We start from the raw sequence: 23,382 nt of genomic DNA on the forward strand, positions 1-23,382 counted from the left end.
GCAAGCTATCGTGTGCACGGTTAATTTGGTTTACTCAAGGGTTCAATAGAGAAACTGAGCTTCAATGTCAGTTCGTGTCATAGCGTGATACTGTCAAGACTAATGAGTTTGTAATTAATCGGTTCGTTCATTTAATTCCAGATAAAACGCCGCCATAAACTAATTTGGGTAAATTCTATATTAATACAATCACCATTGAAATTGGCAGTACCTGTTAACGAGAGGCACTAATTGTTTCCTAATGACTCATCATTTCTGGACCTGAATTAGTTGTTATCCAACGGCAATATTCATGAAAAGTACGACAACCCCATATGTTATTATCAAACCAATGTATATGTTTAAATTTCAACCACTTTTATATTACTGTAGAGTCTCGAGAAGTTTGGATCTTTTCGCCACACTCTTCAGGGGTGGGGTCAATAAAGTAGAATCAGAAAACGAAGGTTTTTGGACCAAGATGGAGTAAGAAATATAATAGGCAGAACATCTGACGTCATACTTCCAATGATATCACTGGTTCTGTAAAATCAGTACATGTTTTTGTCCTCGCAGACCTAGACTGGTACCCTGGCAATAGGTAGACTAGTGGTCTTATTCAATGATGAGAGAACTTGATGGCAAGTCGTTAGACAGTGTTTATTTGTCTGCCAGCGCCATGCATCTCCACGACAAACATCTTGTCGTGCATGCAACAGTCGCAGTGCAATAGTACATAAATGCAACAGTCGTAGTAAGCCCGGGGTATGGTCACGACTGTATTAGCTTGTTCACATTTAAACTTCTCCGTCCAATTTTGAGTAAACAGTTGTTATGTTTTTTCAAAGTAATTATTTTGTGATGTGAAAGTCAACAGTTGTGTACCACATGTGAGAAGGCAATGTGCGAAATAAGACCAAACAGTACGGTGACCAACCTATTCTGCTTAAAGTGTGGTTTTCTCTGTGTTTTAGTGGAGAGAAACACTAATGTAGCTTTAATGCCTATGTATCTTTGGAAATAAATTTGAACCACGAGTCTTGTAATTGTATCCAAGAGTCTCAAAATGTAAAGGAACACGTTGCCTTGGATCGGTCGAGTTGGTCTTTGAAAAGCGTTTGTAACCGTTTTTTATAAAATGCATATGGGTAGAAAGATGTTGTAAAAGTAGAATACAATGATCCACACAAACATGCCCCGAAATTGCGTGGTTTTCCTTTTACCTCGTCGACTAACACGTCGGCCATTTATGGGGGTCAAAATTTGACTCCCATAAATGGCCGACCATGTTAGGTCGCACAGTAGAAGGAAAACCACGCAATTTCGAGGCAAACTTGTTCGGATCATTGTATTCTACTTTTAAAACATCTTTCCAACCATATGCATTTTATAAAAAAGGGTTACAAACGCTTTTGTTTTGACCAACTCGTTAAAGGCCCCCTATCGTCAAAGAAAAACCAGTTTTTGCAATAGCGCCCTCTCGCTCATAAAAGTTGTTTACGCTGTTCTGCGAGGGTGACTTACACCCTCTGTTAGTCCGTCGTGAATACAAAGATGGCGGAATCGGAGATGATACAGTGTTCATGGTTAGCCCATCACTCTGTGCTTGTTGCAAGAACACTTGCCAGAAAACAGTGGAACACGGGGAGCTTTCCCACGAGCTTTGCGAGTGTGTGTGGCACAAGACAAACAAAAGGACCGGAAGGAAGTGAGGAACAACAGGGATCTCAATAATGAAGTAAGCGTTACCACTATTTTAGCCTTATGTGTTACTGTTACCCCAGTTTTATCCAAGTCGATCCAATCGTGTTTATTGTCACTTTCGTTATTATTCACCGTTCTGGAAAACGGGTGAATTTTCATCATTTTCTCTCGAGAAAACGGCAAACGGTTTGAGTACTTATTGTACTTGTAGGATCAGGACACAAAACACAAATGTCTATAATCTACAGATTTACATTAAACTTATACGGTAAATACTGATAGCTACCCTTACAATACTATACTTGCTGATACCCTGGTGAGACGAACAATTATTACAGCATGTAAAATATGTTACCAGTAAGTTATACTAGTATTTATAGCATAACTGGTAATTACGTTTTTACATGCGTGCTAAAACGGAGATGTGTTAAAACGTGACTTTGTTTTACCAAATGCCTCAATACTTTGCAGCAAGTAACATTTTAAGAGAAGCTTTTTACTACCCAAAATGTGTAAGTTAAATGTAAATCTGAAAACATGTTACAAAAAAACAAAAACAATTTGTTTACAGCAATTTATTATGGCAAACACATAGGGCACTATAATTAAATTCTGTATTTTTTCAGGAGTCGGATTCAGAAACAACTGAAGGCGAGGGGAGAACAGGCAAATCTGATGCTGTGCGAAACAAATTCAAGAAGAGAAAGCAATATCAAGGTATTCTGAATGTTTATTATTTGTTTGTACAAATACAAGTTAAAATATGTCTATATGGTTTACAGGAGCTGCATGTACCTGAATCAGTCTGTGAAAATATATAGATGAATTTCATCAAAATAAAACAATATTTACGTAAATGGAAAACTAACTGAACTTGAATGAAGAAAGACAGCAAGGCAAGGGGGAGAATAATAAATAATATTTATACACATAAAAACACTATGAATCAAACCATAAAATTACAAACCAAAAATTAGGGAAATATTTACAGGGGCATATACAAATACAAAATAAATACATAAAATAAAACATTTAGAGCAGGTGCAGGCATGATATACTGGTAATTTTGGAAAACAACAACAACAACAAATAGTTTAGATAGTGGAAGGGCTGATCTTCACATGGTGTAAGGCTATCGTACACTTATCACAGTTGTCTGGTTTTCCCAAGAGCAACACATTGTCAAACAGCCTAGGATGAATATGCCCGAATGTAAATAACAATAATGTGTGTCAACCGTTTCAGAAATATCTCAACGCTCTTCCAAGGAGGTTGAAAATGTAACCGCAGAGCTGTAGAGACAGCAGCTTGCAGCATGTCAATTGCATTCTGCAGCTAACAAGCACAAGCCATGAACCCCAAGCTCCCCCTCAAGAAGTATTGCCATGGTGCAGATGTAGAAATCGCAGGGATATAACGCTGCTGGAGGAGAATAAGTTTTGCACTAGAAGGTGAAATGGGTGCCTCACACACACACACACACAGCTCATGGATTACAGGGATGACATGCTGGCAGCAGAGCAAATCCACAATAATGACAGTTTTTCAGCATGCAGCATAATAGGCAGCATGTTTTTTTTAGCAGCATGAGCGACTTGGTGCTATAAACCGTAGATTCATCCCATGTGTTTTGTTTTATCAATAAGGGATAGGTTTCTAGCACCAAATGGTGTTTATATTGGGTTCAGACCTCGAAGGCTCTTATTACAAATAATATTGCAATTTTTCAGCATGTTCTAAAATATTTTAATTGCTTGAGTTTGAAAAAAAGAGAAATTAACCGCAGCGAGACATGAACCAATGACCTCTGAATTAACGTACAAGTGTTCTACCAACTGAGCTATCCAGCCCATGCTGGCGGTGTCCCTATTTGTCATCAGAAATTGATTAATAGGGACACAGCCAACATAGTGCTGGCTAGCTCATTTTGTTAGAGTGCATGTACGCTAATCTTAAGATTGCTGGTTCAAGTCTCACTCCAATTACTTTTCCATTGTTCAAACCCAAACTACTTTTAAAACTCGCACAATCTGTTCCCCTTGTTATTTGTTGCATATTTTAGTATGAGTGTCTCCACACTAATTTATAAGCTCAGCTCATTAATTTTTGCAATCGATACATAGGAGGGTTGTTATAAGCAGCTGTATGTAGCTGGTTTCTACATAGTGAATTTTTTTTACACACAAAAATATTAAGTATAACAACAATATGAGATTTAGAACATGTTTTATTTGCATCAGGGATTATGAATATTTATTGTGGTTTTACCCATATAAACCGATGCGTGTGAGCCACTGTATTTTGGAACTTCTTTGAAAAAAAACCATCACAGACAAATTATTTGGGTGGTATTCGAAGCCATGACCCTTGCAACGCTTAGAAACTTTGTATTAAGCGCTATATAAATGCATGTTATTATATTATTATTATTTGCAATTCTAGAGCAGTGTCATAGAAACTAGTCTAATTGGCTCTAGAATTGCAAAGGTCATTGGTTTGAATCCCACCCGAGTAACATGCTTGCTTTTTTTCGCAGAATTTGGTGGAAGTACTGAGTATGCTATTGACACATCAATGTATATGGGTCAAGCCAAAATGAGGAATAAGATTAATAAAAACAAACTATGGATAAAGAAATTACATTAATTCAAAGGTGTATCATTCATAACAAGGACATACTCAAAAGACAAGAAAATGATCCAAGAACACGTCATTTTACCTCAACTTGTTAAATTTAATGATCAAGTCAGAAATGAGACCTTCCACTTGGTACATATGTATTTAGGAAATTAAAGTGGGAGTTAATTTTGGCTGATAGTTGTGATTTTGGCTGATATGAACAATCTTCAAGATGATCACTATTGGTAAACTACTCAAAATAATTGTTAGCATAAAAACTTGGTAACAAGCAATGGAGAGCTGTTGGTAGTGTAAAACATTGTGAGAAACGGCTCCCTCGGAAGTAACTTAGTTTCCAAGAAAGAAGTAATTTTCCACAAATGTGATTTCGAGACCTCAGATTTAGAATTTGAGGTCTCAAAATCAAGACATGAAAGCACACAACTTGGTGTGACAAGGATTTTTTTCTTCCATTATTTTACCGCAACTTTGATGACCAATTGAGTTCAAATTTTCACAGGTTTGTCATTTTATGCATATGAATGTTGAGATACTCAACGTGAGAAAACTGGTCTTTAACAACTACCAAAAAGTGTCTATAAAACAGACGTTACAAAATATTTAACCTGCAATAGTTTTAAACCATGTAACGCCAAGTGGTTTTGTTTTTCAAAGTGAAAAGAATGAGATTTCCAATTTCTTTACTTCTTGTTCATCCCATCAAGTCTCTCCTAGACTAGTTTTTCTATGGATGGGGCTGGCACTTTTGCAATGGTGAAAGAAATGCGTTGTGGATTATCATCAGATAAAGTAAAAAGTGACATGCTATGATAAATAACCATGTACCCGCCCCGCCCACTTATGATCTTTTAGCTGCAATCCTCTCCATCGAATCTGTGATGTAGCTACAGGGCTGCGGTTTGGGCTTGGGATGTGCTGACCATTTCTTTTACCTGTGGAAACCTGGGAAAGGGAAATAATAATATGAGATCAGAAAAATACACCTTGGTTTGACAAGTTAAAGTGTTCTGGAGCTCTTGAAAATTGAAGAATTTTATTACAAGAGGATGTATTGAAATCAGTTTGATTGAAATGAATATGTATGTTCCTAAGAATATCCTTTGGAAGGTTTATTTAGTTACTAGAGGTGTAGTTTGTTGATATAACAAAAACAACTGATTTTGGAAACAGCTTACTTTTACGAAACATTCAAGGATACACGCGCACATACTTGGGTGTTAAAATTGACACAAGATCAATGTCAAACAAAGATACATGTACAAACAACAACTTATTGTTTACATCATTGGGTGTTTAGCAACATGAAAATAACACTCAATTGTTCCCTTGGATCGGTCGAGTTGGTCTTTGAAAAGTGTTTGTAACCGTTTGTTATAAAATACATTATGATTAGAAAGATATTTTAAAAGTAGAATATAATGATCCACACTAGTATTACGCGAAATTGGGTGGTTATCCTTTTACCTCATCGACTAACACAGTCGGCCATCTGTGGGCGTCAAATTTCTCCCATAAATGGCCGACCGTGTTAATTCGCAAAGTAAAAGGAAAACCTTGCAATTTCGAGGCAAATTTGTGTGGATCATTGTATTCTACTTTTGAATCATTTTTCTAACCATATGCTTTTTATTACAAACGGTTACGCTTTTCAAAGAACAACTCGACTGATCCAAGGCAACGTGTTCCTTTAATTTGGGTTATTTTTAGGGTCTCAATAAAGTGAAAATACATTGGTGTTAATTTTTTACACCCCAGTTTTTGCAGTGCATAAAGGCAAGGCATTTTCTGTCTATTTATTGGCAAGTTAAAAGTTTTAACTGTTTTTCTGTTTAGTCGTAATTTGGAATAAAAGGCATCCTAATTGTTACAATAAATGTTCTTTCAAAAACAACCTGTCATGCCCATTTTTGTTTTTGATACTAGACTTGTTTAACCTGTATGAGTGACGTTTGTGAACAAACATCAAATTATGATTATTGTGTCTGTTCAGAAACAAAATTAACAGTGTATGCATTTAGCCTTCGAAATTAGACTGGGTTGAAACGTCAGGCCATTATCTATTTTGTGCATTCACGGTCGTTGTGGTTGATCAGTTCACAAGTAGCCTTAGTATATATAAAACAAGACAAGTTGCAAGGTCCTTGAATGCCATCCCTTCTTCATAGAACCTTCAGAAAGATTGTACCTTTGACAACTTTATTACTAACCGTTCTGAGTTAATGTCTGCATGGTCTAGTGACATTCCTTTCTCCATGGGTCCAAACAGTCTCTTTGCTGTGGTTTTCTTTATTGGCGTTGATGACACCAGTAGACTATCTTGATCACTGAAAAGTGAAATTAAACACAACACATTTATGGTATGACCATGAGTATAAATTATGATACCGTTTGTTTACACGACAAGGCATTTATTTATTCTTCCAAGTTTTTCCCCTCCATTTTCAGTTGTATTGTTTATTTTTTTCTAGAGGGTCCCTAGACTATGCCAGGGAGAAAAGGGTTTTCACACTGATGTCAGGCATGCAACTACATCAGCTGATATAATTTTTTTTTATTCTCAGTACTTTCAATTGAAAAATATCGTACAAAATTTTGTGACATTTTGTAATTTCCTCCTTTTTGTTTAAGTTACAGTTGCATGCCTGTGACGACCATGCTGTGTGAAAACATAGGCCTTATTAACCGTTTATTTAGATTTTATTTTTTTATAATGAAAACAAACTTAATCAATGAGACCTTTCCAGCTATTTTGCAGGCATATTCTTTAGTACAAAAAAGTTATAATAAAAAACCCCGAAACCAAGCTCTTTCTTAAAAAAACCCAGGATCAATAAGAAGCCCGTTTCATTATAATTAATTCTTTAATCCACTTTAAAACAAAAAAGAAGGAATATTTAAACATTATTTTCGTAATATCATCACTTGTGGAGGGGGGCCCGATAAAAAGCATAGCTTGTCGAGAGTATGGACCCCTAACCTAACGAAAGCAATGAACTGAAGCAAAAATTAATACATAGGTGAAGAGAGCGAGTAAAATGCGAGTAAAACTTTAATAGCCTACCTTCTGGTGAATATTCTAGTCGTAAACTCTGGTCTTGACCACAAGTAGAAGTCTACTGGTAGATCTAGAACATGAACAGTGTAGTAAGTAAACAAGATCGCGGACAGGACTGTCATCAGATGTTTGACAAACTGGGACAGTTTTGAGTTAATGAATTTACACTGCTCTCGCATTGATTGGAACTCATCATTCGCATCAGCTGGATTGACCTAGCCTGCTGTGTACTTCCTTCTGATAATCTCTGTTTTGCACAGATTTCCTTCTTTTGCTGGCAGATTCCGATACTGCCCAGGTAACTTTCCTGTTCCTCACCTCTTCTTCATGGCCATTTTGATGCGCCGTCAAAAACGCATAATACACCCGCAGGTCCTTTCCCTACGGATAAGGTGCGGTGGTTGCGCACACTCAAACATGAAAACACGACGAAAAGCTCTAGAAACAGATAAACACGATCGACGTGTAATAAATCCATGCCATTGCAATAGCGCGTATCGTGTGTATACACCCATGCCATTGCAATAGCGCGTATCGTGTGTATAAACTCATGCTATTGCAATAGCACGTATCGTGCGTATAATCCCATGCCATTGCAATAGCACGTATCTATATTTAGACTACGCCCTCCGGGGATGGTAAATGTAACAGCTATCGTCGCACTGTGTCAAAGGTAAATATGCTTGGCAAGCATTTTTCGTTCGTGCGTATGACGATACAGCGTCTTTAAACGGAAGTTCAGTTCAGCTGACGGCAAAGGTTACTGTGCTAGGTCATTGATTGTGCGCGCGCATATTCCCTGAAATAAACGGAACTCGACGTAAATTCAGACACAAAACTGACCAAACTGACAATAACTTCCCTATGTTAACTGTAATTAACCCACACCTGTGACGTTATGCTATTGTTAAATCGCTCCATTATTTTGCACGAATGGCGCGATGGGTACAACCATAAAGAACTATTCACCCATTGTGCAAACGAGTGAAACTGTCCCCATTGCGCAAGTCGTGCATAAAAACAGATTTATGAAATAAAGTAAATGACGTCATTGACGCCATACACAGGTTAGAGCTACGTAATTATCAATGATCGTAAAGACTTTACACAAGTGAACAGCTACATTTTGATTTAGCTGAGATATTAAAAAATGTTAGATAAATACAACAGTCATGTAAACATGTCTTAAAAACAGATAAATCAATTTCATTTTAACCAGTACCTGTTAAATTAACTCAAATGCTTAATTTATCATGGTAAGTGAGTAAACTCCGTAAAAATTAAGTTTGCAAAGATGCTTCTTTCAATATCTTTATATAATGACAGGAATTTAACTGAAATTATTGCTCATTAAGTTAGTGCTCACCAAGCAAGCCGGCTACAACATCATCCGTATCGTCGTTACTTTCTGTCACTTGACAAAATTTACTTTGAGTCAGGAAAAAACCACTATCGAAGGAACGAGCGTATTTCCTAAATGTCAGTCTTCGTCCATAGCTTACGTAATACATACAAACAATTGACTTAAAAATTAAACAGTATCGCGCCATTTGTGCAAAATAATGGAGCGATTTTAACAATAGCATGACGTCCCAGGTGTGGGTTAAGTCGCATAATGCCTGAGGTGCGCGCCATTCGTGGGTACGAATGGCCCTCGGGCTTCGCCCTCGGGCCATTCTTACCCAAGAATGGCGCGCAACTCGGGCATTATCCTATACCAAAAATACACTGTAAAATGTGTGAATGCTAAAAAATATGCTCGAAAAAAGGTCGGTACTGATAATTCTGGAGGACGCAAAGCATGTGAGTTAAGCAATCGTTGTGAAGTTGGTTACCAGTGTCATACAAATTATGGGGTCGGGGATCAGTTCACGATAGAGTGCACATAAACGATTTATACAATCCCCATTTACATTGCACCATGAAGTTAGATTACACAGCATTGGCCGGATGTGAGTTGCTTAAATTGCGATCTCGATCTCGATCTGCGTTCACACTTGATCGCCTTTGTGGGATCTCATCTCCCTCTGATCTCGCAATGAAGGGATAGACCGGGACAGCCCAGAGCACTTTGGTTAAAGGAACGAGGTACCAATATTTGAGTACAGGAACATTTAGTGAATAACCTGACATAGTCGGCTATGGATGTTTGCCGGGGACCCCCTGCTGCGTGTGGCGCATGGACCCCCAGCAAAGAGGCAAAATAATGGGCTGAATCAAAGATTCTAGGTACCACATGAACAAAGTGGAAATAGTCATTAACATAATAGTAAGTAAAAAATGTCAACCGCCAGACAAATCTTCTGCTGCATTAGGCCTGCCAGACACCCCCTCCCCCAAATGTTTACTGTACAAACCTACGGGTTGAAATTACCCAGTTGTCAAATCAGCTCAGATTTACACGAAACTTCGTCTAACAGTTCCACTATGACTCAAATAAACACACATCAAAAATTTAATCCATACTCCATATCGTTTCCGAGATACAGCCTCTTAAAATATGCTAAAACCTCCCCTTTTTGGAGCTCCGCCCCTGGACGACCGCCGCGCGTCGTTGTGGTATTTTTTCATACTTTATGAGCCCATACAATAATAACGACACCAGCTGTAGGGCTGAAAAGGTGTATGCTATTTAAGTTGTGGCCCTAGATTCATAATTTGCCTGCATTGGGCCTGCCAGCAATCATCTAAAACCAAGTTGAAATGACATATTGTGCCTATTGAAACACCATTCTTAATACCAGCAGTATCAACCGCCAGACAAATTAATGGTTTGCTGCATTGGGCCCGCCAGACACCCCAAACCCCTTGGGTTTACATCAGAGGAACCACCTGAAACCAAGTTGAAATGACAAATAACACTTTTCTTAATGCAAGTATCAACCGCCAGCAAAAATTTTGCTGCATTGGGCCCGCCAGACACTTTCGGTAAAACAGTATTGTCCAAGTCCAACACTTCGTATATCACAACAAACCTGTGAAAATTTAGGCTCAATCGGAGAAAATAACGGGAAAACCCACTCTTGTTTTCGCGCGTTTCGCCGTGTCATGACATGGCATTGTTTTTCAAACAAATCCGGAATTCTCGCTATCGAAGAATTGATATTGTTTTAATGTTTTCTCAAAAAGTAAAGCAATTAGTGGAACAATAATATTTCAAGAGAAGTTTTTCACCATTACCTTCTGTAAACCCTGTAAATTATTTGTAAATCTGAGATTTTTTGTTTCTGTACCGAAAGTATAATGGCTTCAATGCAAGTATCAACCGCCAGACAAAAGTTGTGCTGCATTGTTGGGGCTTGCATTAAGAAAAGTGTCATTTTCAACTTCGTCACTGTTTTCACGAAGAGGCAATTTTCACCATGCACCACAAACAAAAATGTCCCGAGAAAATCGAGTTTTAAGTCGCACACTTTTTAAAGGTAAGTTTTCGCCATTACTCTTGAAGTATTTTACTTTTTTATTTTTATTTCTGACAAATTTGTTTGTTCAGCTTTTCATTCATATCAAGCTTGATTAAATACACTTTCTAATTAAGGAGTAATTAATTAATAAAGTCAAATGTCTCTTCGTGAAAACTGAAAATCAATACGTGGCCCATATTGCCGTTTGAACGTGTCCCTTCGTGAAAACTTTTGTTGAATGTCTCTTCGTGAAAACTTAATTTCGATACGCTTGCAAAATTGTCCTCGCAGTATGCGTGTAAAGTCATGTTGACTTAGTGTGGCACCGTGAACCAGTGTAAAAATTGGTACCCACTACTAAAATTCTTTTTTATCATTGAATTTGACAGCTTTTTCCCTTTTTTGTATTGTTTTTTAAAATAATTTTAATCTTAACTAATATTTGGTGTATTACCTGGCACACCGTTGATCTGTATTTTAAAATACAATTAAAATTTGAATATTCGACTTGGTTTCAGCTAGTTCCATCGATTTTTTACCACTTATTGTATGTCATTTCTTAATCTTTTGCAATTTTTACTGTCATGCGCCCTCGAACAGGCTGGTCCTGGAGAGAGCGCAATATAAGATCAATAAATTGTTATTATTACCGCGGTCGTTTAACGACACCTTGTAATGGCCCACATACCTTACACAAATAATTGGCGAAATGGCGTATGTGAGTTTGCGCGTACATATATCGTTGTATGTAGTAGGGATATACTGAAGACAAACAAAATACTTTTTTTAAGACCTGATAAATTTTGTGGACACTTTTGATAATGATAATGACAATGATATCACTTGTTATTAAAAAGTAGTACATGTCTTTATTCTCGCGGATGATGACAGTGGACCAGTGTAGGTGTGAACCAAACTGGTCCCATGTAACTTTTTGGCAGTGGCGTAACTAGACATTTTCATTTGGTGGGGCAAGTGGGGGCAAAGATTAAATTTGGGGGCCAAAGAAGTGCAAGATTATTATTAAATATGATAACTGATATATAGTTGATACACACCAATGCAGTTCTAAAACAGTCTATAGTCAGCATGTAACAAAAGATTGCGAAAACAACAAAATCTTAGAGAACATGTCATTTTGTATAAGATAAAACTTTTTGACTGTATAAAAGGATTAAATTACCAACTGTGGTCAACAAGTACCAATTTAGAGTTGTACACGGTATTCTCAACTAGGCTTTGTGGGTGTGTAAATACCCAAAACATAATAATATTAGGCCAAGTAAAAATAGAAAAATAGAAATGTTAAGCGTCCCCGCCCGCTTCCTTTTTACAGGACACCTCTTTTTTTTTCTTAAGTATTTTTATGCACATTTTTTTTTCTATTTTTTGTTGAAAAAGGGTTATTTTAAATGATCTCAGCAAAAAAAAAAAAATCTGAATGTCTTGTCTGAATGCCTTGACCAAACTGTTTCATTAATGTTTTGTGTATTTCAGCGGCAGAAAAAAACCAATTGATATTTGACATTCATGGCGACCATCTTGAAATAAAAAATAAAAAGCCCCTCCTCCTTCCTTATTTTTGAGAAACCCAGACACTAAACATGTTTCTTTTTTTACTCGGCCTTATTGTAACAAGTGTAAGCCAAAAATACAGGATCGAAATTGTGGGTGTTTAATAATCACATTTTAGTTACGAAACGGATATTTAAAAATAATAGGCCTACCTCTCAATTGCACCGCTTGCTTCAAAGGAGAAGAAATGGTCTAAGCAACCTTTTTCGCTGGCCATTTTTGTGCTGTAGTAAATTTCTCTGTAGTGCATCTGACCATGGAGGTAGAAATTTCTACCTCCATGATCTGACTTTGTGTTTACGGAGCTATTGGTCTGCGTTCAGACCACCACGTATTTAACAGAACTTTGTCACATCCTGCACTCTCTGTAACCGCAAAACCACAACAAACATTTACCGCCAATACGATCGCGCGCACGTTTCCACGCATTTTTCATGTTATAGTCCACATAGGGCCTACTGATAATGAATAAAAGTTTTCCGTTTTACGGCAGCATTTTATGCAGCCTTAAACGATTTATATATAAGGCCTATAAGAATATACTTATCTCTGATTTCATATGGGGGGGGGCAAGAGGGGGGGGGGGGCAAGGGTTCTGAGCGGGGGAGGGGGGGGGGGGCGCCGGCCCCCCTGCCCCCCTCTGGTTACGCCACTGGGAGGAAGGAAAAACCCAACGGAGTGTATTTCCACAATGGAGAAGAAACTCCTCCATAGTTGATGTGTGTGCGCTAGTGAAATGTACATTTACATTAACTGTGTCAAACACGCGACACACAACACCTCTCTCCGTAGCAGCTATGGCAAGCCAAATGCCCAATAATTCGATAAACACGGTTTATCACCGATAAACACTGTTTATCACTGATAAACACTGTTTTTCGACCGATAAACACTGTTTTTCGAGATAAACATCGTTTTCGAGATAAACATCGTTTATCAGACGATAAACAACGTTTATCAGACGATAAACAACGTTTATCGAAAAACTATGTTTATCAAGCGATAAACACAGTTTTTCGAGGTTACAAACAGAGTTTTTCGATAACAGTGTTTATCGGTCGATAAACACAATTTTACGTCGACGCCAGATGTACAACAATTCGACAAACAGTGTTTATCAGTTGATAAACACAGTTTATCGAGAAAAACTGTGTTTATCAAGTGATAAACACAGTTTCACGCAGACGCCAGTTTATCACCTCGAAAAACTCTGTTTATCGCTTGATAAACATTGTTTTTCGATAAACAGTGTTTATCAATTGATAAACGTTGTTGTTTATCAGTTGATAACCAGTGTTTATCGAAAAACTCTATTTACCACCTCGAAAAACTGTGTTTATCGCTTGATAAACATAGTTTTTCGATAAACAGTGTTTATCAATTGATAAACGTTGTTGTTTATCAGTTGATAACCAGTGTTTATCGAAAAACTCTATTTACCACCTCGAAAAACTGTGTTTATCGCTTGATAAACATAGTTTTTCGATAAACAGTGTTTATCAACTGATAAACGATGTTTATCTCGAAAAACAGTGTTTATCGGTCGAAAAACAGTGTTTATCGGTCGAAAAACAGTGTTTATCGGCGATAAACTGTGTTTATCGGCGATAAACTGTGTTTATCGGTGATAAACAGTGTTTATCGAATTATTGGGCATATGGCTTGCCATAAGCAGCCAGTATGCTATCACTATCAGCCACACACAAGCGGCAATGCATGCGGTGGATTGAAAACGTGCGACAAATAGCTCAACGTGCATTATTCATGTTTTTTTGACGAAACCTCCGCAAACAGCGCACCCTGTTGTTTCTGCCGCAACTAAGCTTGAAACCAAAAAAATATCGCGACCGGGAAAAGAACATTGTGGGTAATGAATTTGCGATCCACACGACCACTAAACTTGAAGGTCTTTGCAATAAGATGGCGAATACTCTGCCTAAGCATCGATATGGGGGTACAAACGAAAACTTAGAGTATACCATCGGATTTGAAGATATTTCATTCGCAACTGAATGGTCTAGACCGGGAACAGTACATTGTGGGTATTGATTTTGCGATCCACGTGACCATCGCAACTTAAGGGTTTGGGTAATACGATAGCGAATACTCTGCCTAGGCATGGAGATGAAGTACAAACAAAGATCCTAAATGGTAGACTCGTTACTGTCAATGTTATCAAGAGAGAACAGCGTTATTAGTTCGGACTTGAAGATATTGCATTTGCAACTGAATGGTCTAGATCGGTATGGCGGTTTCAACTTTCCGCTGTGTTCAGTTTTCCGAATGACCAAATAGCATTACGTCATGCGATGCCTGCGCACAGCAAGCGAAAGTAGTCCATTTTTAGTGCCGTATTGAGTCATCCGTTACCCTTCGGTAGCTGTCATGGCGGCGTCCACGAGTCGAGTACAACTAGCGGCAAACGCGTGGATCGTATGGTTTTTTTTTTATGCAAGCAGAGTGTGACCTGCCTAAAGTTGCACCCATTAATACATGTACAGATGGGGCAAGAGATTATGTGACTATACAGAAAGGAATCGTAATAATAAACAATTTGGGGTCACTGCTGAGAGAACTACAGAACTCGCCAGGGTACTCACGGCGGTATCTGACAGGTCACCCGGAAAACTGAACACGCCGGAAAGCTAAAACCGTTCGAACAACGTGCTGATATGTCCGACTACGTCACCCGGAAAACTGAACACGGCGGAAGACTGAAACCGCCACACCAGGAACAGTACATTGTGGGTATTGATTTTGCGATCCACGCGACCATCGCAACTTGAGGGTTTGGGTAATATGATAGCGAGTACTCTGCCTAGGCATGGAGATAAAGTACGAACAGAGATCCTTAATTGTAGAATCGTTACTGCCAAGGTTGCCAAGAGAGAGAGAGAAAACAGCGTTGTCAGTCTGGATTTGAAGAAATTGCATTCGCAACTGATTTGTCTTGGCCGGGAACAGTACATTGTGACCATTGGTTTTATGATCCACATGACCATTTTAACTTGAAAGTCTTGAAATTTTGAGGCAAATCCTCTGTCTAGGCATGAAGAAGGAGTATAGACAAAAGCCCCTTTCACACGAGCGCTGCAAACGCGGGGCCCTTGTTAAGGGCGCCAGCCGTCTGTCACCTTTACACATTTTTTAGCGAGCATTCACACGACACGCACACACACAATATATAAACATACGTCCCTCGTTCGGGTAGGTCTACTGCATGGACAAAAGTCTACAAGCAAGTGAGCTAAAACAAAAACCTTGCAGTTAAAAGAAATAAAATAAATCAATTTCATTGAAATCAATTGAGTCAGATAAAATATAGAATATTTTAAAAACATTTGCGATAACGTAACTCTCATCCCGGCGGCCGGCGGGAAGGGGGTTACATTTTCGAAGCTAAAAAAAGAAAAAAAACCCCACAAAATTACACGATTCAAGTTGCTTGTTGGACGTTAAAAATGCTACATTGTTGAATAAAAAATGCTTTTTAGATATGAAATTATTGATGAGACATACCAAATAATGAATTAAAACATCGAAAAGCTTAGCCAAAGGACGTATTCTGCTTGCGATTGAACGATGTTTTTGCTTCAAGGTTTGAGCTTGTCTTGAAATGCAGCGACCCAGCAACGTCGAGTCATGTTCGAGTCGAAGAAAAACACAAAATTCCACGATTCAAATAAATTTTTGGACGTTAAAAACGCTACATTGTTGAATGAAAATGTTGTTTAGAGATGGAATTATTGATGAGACATAACAAATGGTGAATTAAAACATCGAAAAGCTTTGCCAAATGACGTATTCTGACGTATTCGATTGAACGATGTTTTTGCTTCAAGGTTTGGGCTGGTCTAGCATCCGGCAACAAAACCCACCAGCCAAACGGATCGTAGTCCAGCGTTGAGCAGATATACATGTTCATGTATGTACATGTACATGTACCGTATATGCATGCTATAGTTCGCCCATTTCTTCCTTCATAGTTCTTCACGTGTCGACGCAGCGGTCCCTCGTTACGATCGCAGGCATTCGGTTCAGACGATGGCTCCCCGTGATTATAACATCGATGCGATTTTTTGGAGGAGGTCTCGATCTGTGTTATGAACAACACGGGACCCAGGTAATTTCGTAACATAGATAGCATTCACGCGACGTGAATTTGCGATTTCATAACATCGATGTTATGAAATCGCACGGGACCCTCGTTTGCAGCGCTCGTGTGAATGGGCCTATAGAGCCTACATTTTATACTCTTTGCTGTATGCGCCGTGTCACTTTGTATAACACTATAAGCTGCTACAAATTACCTATCATTCTGAAAATGTGTATATTATACTCATCGCCTAGAGTACCTAGTTTAGTAGATTCGTGCGATATATAAGAATTCGGTATCATTAGTCTGAAAACCGAACATTGTTGCATTTACAGTTGAATTGTCTAGACAGGGAACAGTACATAGTGAGTGTTGATTTTGTGATCCACACTACCATCTCAACTTGAAGGTCTGGCCAACTTGATTTCAAATACTCTGCCTCTGCATTGTATACTCGTTTTATCTGCAGCCCCTTTTTGCAAAGGTAAACACGAACATAATACCGTGTCCGAGTGATTGTGGTACATGATGTGGGCTTTGAGTTATAACAAACAAAGATAGCTCCACTGTATGGGGAACAAGAACTGGCACGTTTGGCTGGTAGACCTATCAGTTGTGACGTCATCTATTAACTACCAGATAAGGCTCAGTGACCAAGGGTCATTGAGGTTTTCACGTAAACCATGCACCGGTCTTTTTGTTTGTACACGAAGTGAAGGCCACTGGCAATTACAGATCAGGATAGTAATTATTAGATTCTTTTATGACACCATAACTCTATTTAACGTTTAATCTTTGCAGAGAACGATGGTAATATGATCGTTTGCAGATACCTTTATCCCGGATATGCACCGTAAGTTTATTAGTCCGTACAGAAACGTACGCATAGAAAATTATATGTTGTATTGCAAACTGCTTAGGCTTACCAACCAACAAACGGGGGGGGGGGGGGGGGGGGGGGCGCAGTGCAAAACAAACTAAGCATTTATTCCTTTTTCTCGATGGCTAACTCGGCTGTACCCACACTTTGGGGCTCTTATTTATGAAAAGTAAACGGTGTTGTCGTCAAAAGTTTAGATCATTGTATGTGTAATATATATAAAAAAAAAAAAAAAAAAAAAAAACCTTGTTTATATATCGTCGGTCTTTGGTTGCAACGCTAAATTGCTTCTGTAAAATCGGCACCCTTCGTATTTTCCAATAAAGTATCTAACTATATTCAATTATGATACTATTACTGTAATGTACACACACAGTATTTAAACCACCCATGCGCGTCTCCTGCCTACCTTAGGGTGACGCTGCAAAGGCCACACGGTACAACTCAACAAAGAAACCACCCACGCGCGACTCTTGCCTACCTTAGGGTGACGCTGCAAAGGTCACACGGTACAGACTGAGTGCTATATAAAATACATATATTTAATAAGTAAATACTCGACCCAACGTTTTGCCATTAAATGAGACATAGATATAAACATGTACAAATAGAAACGTATTCGGACGTGTTCCATAACGAGGTGGGGCAGACATATTCGATTAAACCCAAAACGACAGAGCTGGACTAAGGACAAAGGACACCCACCATTTTATCTCTTCCGCTACGTCTTGTCAGACGTAGAGGAATCGACCCCTTTGTTTGCACTTCGTGGAAATACAAACGAGACGTTTGCGTCTCGTTTGTGCTGCGGGGTATTGACTTCGGCGCTCCGTCACAACTGCGGGCAAACGATAACGGTTTGCCCTCCGTTACACTGTCGTGAGACAACTACTTGCGGTGTCCTACCCCGCGCAACATGATGCCTCGCATCATGTTTACGCGTCGACCCTTCGGGCCTATCCCAATACTGCCGTGAGCCGGCCGACTCGTGACTCCGTGGCTCGCCTTTGTCCCACCACTTCGTGGCAATAACCACAAACACACCCCACAATCCACCGATTGCTCGGCAACCTGGGTACAGCAATCACAGTGTTGCTCTACCCAAATGCGGTAGGCGTTTTCTGCGGTAGGCGCGTTGCTCTACCCAAATGCGGTCGGCGTTCCTGTAACACTACTACTTACCACAACTATTTTCATTCCACGTACCACCACCAGTGGCCCAATGTCCCTTGCGGTCATCACTAAAGTTCGTGCATGCGCGAGAGTGTTTTTTGGGGCAAAAACACGCCCATTTTATTTTAATTGCACACGTTCGTCCTAGGAAAAAAAAAAAAACGTGGCCGGGGACCGCATTATATCTTGTAAAAAGGAGTATTTGCTATGTAAACCGATGTTAATTAATAATAATCATTATCCAGAACTCAAGTCACTGTCGGAGCTATAAATAAATTGACCTAAAATGAAAAATTACACTCTGTACCCGTGTTCTGTTTTATTTTATATATTTTTTTTAACACACTTACTCTACGAACAAAAAATCACTGGGTTCCAAGACTGGCCAAACTCCAGCCCACAGCTGGCAATACCTGATAATTTTAGACAGCGATGCCAGCCCTGGCCCAGCATTGGTCCAAGGTTGGTGCGGGTGGGCCACTACCCGATACATTTTGACAGCGATGCTAGACCTGGCCCAGCATTGGTCCAAGGAGGGCGCGGCTGGGCCAATACCTGATAAATTTAGACAGCGATGCCAGCCTTGGCCCAGCATGGTCCAAAGTTGGCGCGGCTGGCCCAACCCTTGCCAGGTCTAGCAAGGCCTGGCCCAGCCCTGGTGTAACACTAACAGTATGTGGGAAAATTACTTCTTTAAATGGCGGATAGTTAATGTGCATTGTTATAGGCATAACATGGGAGGGGCGACAATTGTTTGGATCACTATGGTTGGAATGTCCCGTCAAGCATTTGGGCTGCTTTTGTAATGGGTTTCGTAGAGCGCACTATAAAACCAAAGGAATTTTATATTGTGGTTGAGATTTGCGTTGCGGGTTCTGAGAAGGGTACTGTTTGGGTGTGAACCAGCGGACAGCTAAGCCAGCGTTGAGGCTGTGTCGTGTCGACCCGTCTATCATGGGTAGGGGTCCGGCGGGTGTTTTAAGGCCCATCAGCAACGCAAATCCTCCCGGGAATCTCGGACCCAATGATAAACGGTGTCGAAGCCAAAGGCATTGTGAGTAACTTGTAAACTAATTGTACTGGGATTTAATCAAGCCATGGGTTATTCACTAAATGTCCCTTGTTCTAAAATGCATGCAGCCATTGACTATTGTCTGCCTAAAGAGTTGATTATTGTTTGCCTAAAAGATTCATCGATAAACTTTCGTTGTATAAGCATATTGTTGTTGTTTAATTGATCTTTTGGGTATGGCCATTGTGAAATTTGTGAAGCCGTAGCTTTACCGGGTTTAAATAGAATTGTTTGTAGTAAAGGGCTTCCTAATGTAACGTTTACAGAAGTTCCCGTGAAGCTAAACCAAACTTGGTCTGAACGGTCCTCTGGGGCATGGTCAACCTTCAGCGGGACGACTTACGTGGGGCTACCGATGGTGACAAGGGGACGGGGTCCACTCTTCTGAGCGAACTTATTCTCAAGACTCATTTAGCAATACTACAAAGTCTATGTCGCCTTTCTGCTGTTTGTGTTTTTATTTAGGGGAACTTTCATTGTATTAAAGTCTGAATGTAAACTTATTTACTTATGCATGAAATTCATATTGTACGGATTGCCCTAAGCTGTGGAGAATGTAAAGGTGCAAAACTGGAAGATTGTTAAAGCTAAATTATTGTGGGGTACTTCTATTAAATTGTAGTTTCTTTATTATTTCTAATCTGGTATCACTGTGTTCCATTCTTGTGTCTGTGTTTTGTGTATGATATTAGTCTGAGTAGAGTGGCGGAAGGGTCCACTCTGCGACACCTGGCCCGGTGGTTCGATGCAGGCTGGGTGTGTTGCTGTATTTCCATCATGACAGCCTGTAAACTCAAAGTCGTGTGGAGATTTTTTAACTAAAATGCACTTAAATAGCAAAACGTATATGAGACTTGCGCAAGGCCTATATTGTTTAGTTGTTGGTATCGATTGTGGTCCACTCGACCGTCGCAACTTGAAGGTCTTGATAATGATATTTACCCTCACTATAGATGTTGAGTACCGACCAAGGGCCGTAATAATTACAAACACAAAATTGCCAAGTGGGCGAAAGTGTTATTGATTCTAAATGCACTACCTACGTAACTAAACGAACTAGACCGAGAATAGAACACCCAATCAGAACCCGCCACAGTTGATGTTGCTGTTTGTACGGTTTGGTCGCTCATTTTCATTTCACTGCTGAGAACACATGGAAGGGTGATGTCGATGAGTTGGGCTTACTGCAACACAATTGTCTGCAATTACAGAGTTGGTTCGTTTGAGTGGTTACATTGAATCCAATATTAACAGTCGTTTGACTTTTTTTCTACTGTAAAGTATTGCCAGTTTAAAAATCCACGAACATTAGTTCGTTCAAATCTCACTGCTTTGGATACGGTGTTGCTGAGTTTACTGCATTCAAAAGGTGGTTGCTGCCATTGATTCAATTAGTTGGATTCATTAAATTGAATCAAAGATTAACCGCCAGTGACTTTTGTACTGAGATTTATGAGAATTGAGAATAACCAGTAACGTTCATCATGCAAGTTTTTGTCACGATTTTGTTTTCGATTTTGATGTTACAATTTTGTCAATGTGCAAAGCAACAACGGTTCATGGAAACGTTCTACTTGGCTGAAAACCGTGCGTTACTGAGTCACGTATTTCAACGGAAGATTGTATCTTCACCCGTGATCTGTGGGCGAGAATGCTCTATGAACCCAAGCTGTGGCTCACTCAACTATCACATCACAAAACGTGTATGTGTTTTGAATAATGCCACCAGAGCTTACAACCCAGATGACTTTGTGAAGATGCAAGGAAGTGTTTACTATGATGACAATGTGAACAACACTTCGTTGTCAGCACCCAGCAGTAAAAGTAACATCAGTTGTAAGAAGATGCATCAAGCTGGTTACCGTGACGATTGCAGCTTTCCTACAAGTCTGACTGATGGGATACAGGATTTCAGTGACATGGAGACAGATGGAGGAGGCTGGACCGTGATCCAGAGGAGACAAGATGGCTCTGTTGACTTTTACCGTACCTGGGCCGAATACCAAACCGGGTTTGGTGATCTGCAGAATGAGTTCTGGTTGGGGAATGATAAACTGCGTGACCTTACTGGGTCAGGTCAATGGGAGCTCAGAGTAGATATGGAAGATTGGGAGTCCAACACAGCTTGGGCTTCTTATGGTGAGTTTGCTGTTACTGGAGACATAAACACTCTCCATGTTGGTTCCTACGATAATCGGAGTACAGCAGGTGATTCAATGGCATATCATAATGGCAAAGCATTCTCAACGAAAGATAATGACAATGATGATCACAAACATAACGATTGTGCCCAGTCAAATGAAGGTGCATGGTGGTTTGGTTACTGCCAATATGCTCATCTGAACGGTAAATACTTTCCCCAGGAAGAAATTTCCGGTACAAAAGGAATTGAGTGGGTCACATGGAAAGAACGAGGATACTCACTGAAGAAATGTACCATGAAAATACGGCAAGTTTCGTAACCCTTTTAATTACTTTTTGGACGAAGTAAAATACAATTGACAAAACACAAACATAAACTATTTAGAGGTAGCAGATGCTCGCTTGTAACATAGTTGTTGGACATGACGTGACAAAAACAATTAAAGGAACGTTACATAATTGGTAAGAAACAAAAATCGTGAAGATCACAGATTTACATAAAACATGAAAACACTTATTATTCTATTTTTTTTTTTATTCAATGGTTTATTTAAATTCTATTCAATTCGCTGCCAGCAGCAAAATTACATGAACAGTTACATAGTTAAAAAATTTGGAGTAAAACATTACATTACTATTTAAAATTATCACCTTTTTAAATGTTTTTAAACACATGTCACGACACGGCGAAACGTGCGGAAACAAGGGTGGGTTTCAACGTTATTTTCCTCCCGACTCCGATGACCGCTTGAGCCTAAATTTTCACAGGTTTGTTATTTTATATATAAGTTGTGTTAAACACGACAATACTGGACAGTACTGTTTACAGATGTTGTGCGACTGAGTGTGTTTGTCTGTTCTTTGTTTGGATTGTTTGTAATTTCTTCATATACACTAATTCAGTTGCTTGCTACCCTATAACACTTAAATGATTTGCCACAGTTCTAGCTTTCGACATTTCATTTCAATTTGTGTACTTTACTAAATTAGGTGTGTTTTAAGGCTGGGCATGCAGGTCTGTTTTGCTTGGTTGTATCCGTTTTTCTGTTTTGTTTGTGATGTTTTTGTTTGCCTTTAATGTGCTTCGTTTTAGTGTAAAATGATCGTAGTGACAATGGTACATTGGTTTGTACTGTTGCTTAGATGTGTAAAACATAAACAAAGTCAACAAATGCATTAAAAAGGGCCAGAATTTGTGTCGTTTTTAACAGGAATGGAAAACTGCAAATGAGCATTTCTTAAGAATAAGATTCAATAAAAAAAAAGTACTTATCACCGCAAAATTTTTTTTACGAAGAAGTGATTGCAAAGATCAATTAGGCAGCAAACAAGCATGTTTTTGAATACTTCAAGTACGGTTTAAGTTTGATGAAGCGAGTATCCGATAAGTGTAACTGGTAATTCAAGCATCTGTTGTTGTCGGAGTGTTTAAGAAAGTACATTTTGAAGAAAGTTATTCTTTTTAAATAATATGAATTGTATTATAAGTTTACTAATCTGTGTGATATTAAGAACAGGAATTTTTTGTTTGATGACAATACAAATGAACTCATCCGGGGAAACACAAAATGTTGAAGCAATTTTTGCAAGGAGCAGTACAACAGTAAAACTGTTTCCTGTAATACTCAAATTTTGCTGTTGTTGGCAGAGTGTATGTGCAAG

General features: G+C 39.0%; 1 protein-coding gene, 1 long non-coding RNA gene and 1 pseudogene across 2 annotated transcripts; 2 read left to right on the plus strand and 1 right to left on the minus strand.

The window, feature by feature from the left end:
* Positions 1–1,693: 1,693 nt before the first annotated feature.
* LOC139943245 (uncharacterized) lies at positions 1,694–6,214 on the plus strand. Its single transcript, XR_011786789.1, has 3 exons — positions 1,694–1,717; positions 2,310–2,400; positions 2,929–6,214. It is a non-coding gene; the product is annotated as an uncharacterized lncRNA (long non-coding RNA).
* LOC139943244 (uncharacterized) lies at positions 4,397–7,833 on the minus strand. The gene is made up of 3 exons (XM_071940068.1): positions 7,385–7,833; positions 6,531–6,647; positions 4,397–5,265 (listed from the first exon to the last, which is right to left on the minus strand). The coding sequence occupies exons 1-3, from the start codon at positions 7,555–7,557 to the stop codon at positions 5,208–5,210; spliced, it is 348 nt and encodes a 115-aa protein (XP_071796169.1). The 5' UTR covers positions 7,558–7,833; the 3' UTR covers positions 4,397–5,207.
* A 13,304-nt stretch (positions 7,834–21,137) lies between these two features.
* Positions 21,138–22,040, plus strand: LOC139942669 (microfibril-associated glycoprotein 4 pseudogene; annotated as a pseudogene).
* Positions 22,041–23,382: the final 1,342 nt, after the last annotated feature.

The sequence above is a fragment of the Asterias amurensis genome, chromosome 10 (genome assembly GCF_032118995.1).
Source record: "Asterias amurensis chromosome 10, ASM3211899v1".
Classification (NCBI taxonomy): domain Eukaryota; kingdom Metazoa; phylum Echinodermata; class Asteroidea; order Forcipulatida; family Asteriidae; genus Asterias; species Asterias amurensis.